At 49.7% G+C, this 1,092-nt stretch overlaps 1 protein-coding gene across 1 annotated transcript; it reads left to right on the forward strand.

Moving 5' to 3' along the window:
• The first annotated feature begins 45 nt into the window (after window positions 1-45).
• On the forward strand, window positions 46-1,005 carry LOC117798384 (heterogeneous nuclear ribonucleoprotein A3-like). Its single transcript, XM_034650813.1, has one exon. It carries the CDS (start codon window positions 46-48, stop codon window positions 1,003-1,005), a length of 960 nt encoding a protein of 319 aa, XP_034506704.1.
• Window positions 1,006-1,092: the final 87 nt, after the last annotated feature.

Raw genomic sequence — 1,092 nt, forward strand, 5'->3', positions numbered from 1 at the left:
ACTGCAACTGCACAAAGAAGTCGTGGGAGTAGTTCAAGCAACTTCATGGGTCGTGGGAACTTTGGAGGCAGCAGTGGAAGTTACAACAGAGGTGGAAGTTTTGGCAGTAGAGGAGGCTATGGCAGCGGAGGTGGTGGCAGCAGTAGAGGAAGCTTTGGGAGCGGCGATGGATATAATGGTTTTGGTGATGGTGGAAACTATGGTGGTAGCCCTGGGTATGGTAGCCGAGGTGGTTATGGTGGTAGCCCAAGCTATGGAAATCCAGGTGGCGGATATAGCGGAGGAGGTGGAGGCTATGATGGTTATAATGAAGGAGGAAGCTTNAAAATTGAAACCATAGAAGTAATGGAAGACAGGCAGAGTGGAAAGAAAAGAGGTTTTGCCTTTGTGACATTCGATGATCATGATACAGTAGACAAAATTGTTGTTCAGAAATACCACACTATAAATGGGCATAACTGTGAAGTGAAGAAAGCTCTCTCCAAGCAAGAAATGCAGACTGCAACTGCACAAAGAAGTCGTGGGAGTAGTTCAAGCAACTTCATGGGTCGTGGGAACTTTGGAGGCAGCAGTGGAAGTTACAACAGAGGTGGAAGTTTTGGCAGTAGAGGAGGCTATGGCAGCGGAGGTGGTGGCAGCAGTAGAGGAAGCTTTGGGAGCGGCGATGGATATAATGGTTTTGGTGATGGTGGAAACTATGGTGGTAGCCCTGGGTATGGTAGCCGAGGTGGTTATGGTGGTAGCCCAAGCTATGGAAATCCAGGTGGCGGATATAGCGGAGGAGGTGGAGGCTATGATGGTTATAATGAAGGAGGAAGCTTTGGAGGCAACTACGGTGGTAGTGGAAGCTACAACGATTTTGGCAACTACAGCGGACAGCAGGCCTCAAGTTACGGACCCATGAAAGGAAGTGGCAGTTTCAGTGGCAGAAGTTCGGGCAGTCCCTATGGTGGTGGCTATGGATCGGGAGGAGGCAGTGGCGGCTATGGTGGAAGAAGATTCTAGACACTGTAGCAGGATGATGGCTACAGTTCTTAGCAGGAGAGAGCGAGGAGTTGTCAGGAAAGCTGCAGGTTACTTTGAGACAGTCGT

The sequence above is a fragment of the Ailuropoda melanoleuca genome, unplaced genomic scaffold, assembly GCF_002007445.2.
Source record: "Ailuropoda melanoleuca isolate Jingjing unplaced genomic scaffold, ASM200744v2 unplaced-scaffold30986, whole genome shotgun sequence".
NCBI lineage: Eukaryota > Metazoa > Chordata > Mammalia > Carnivora > Ursidae > Ailuropoda > Ailuropoda melanoleuca.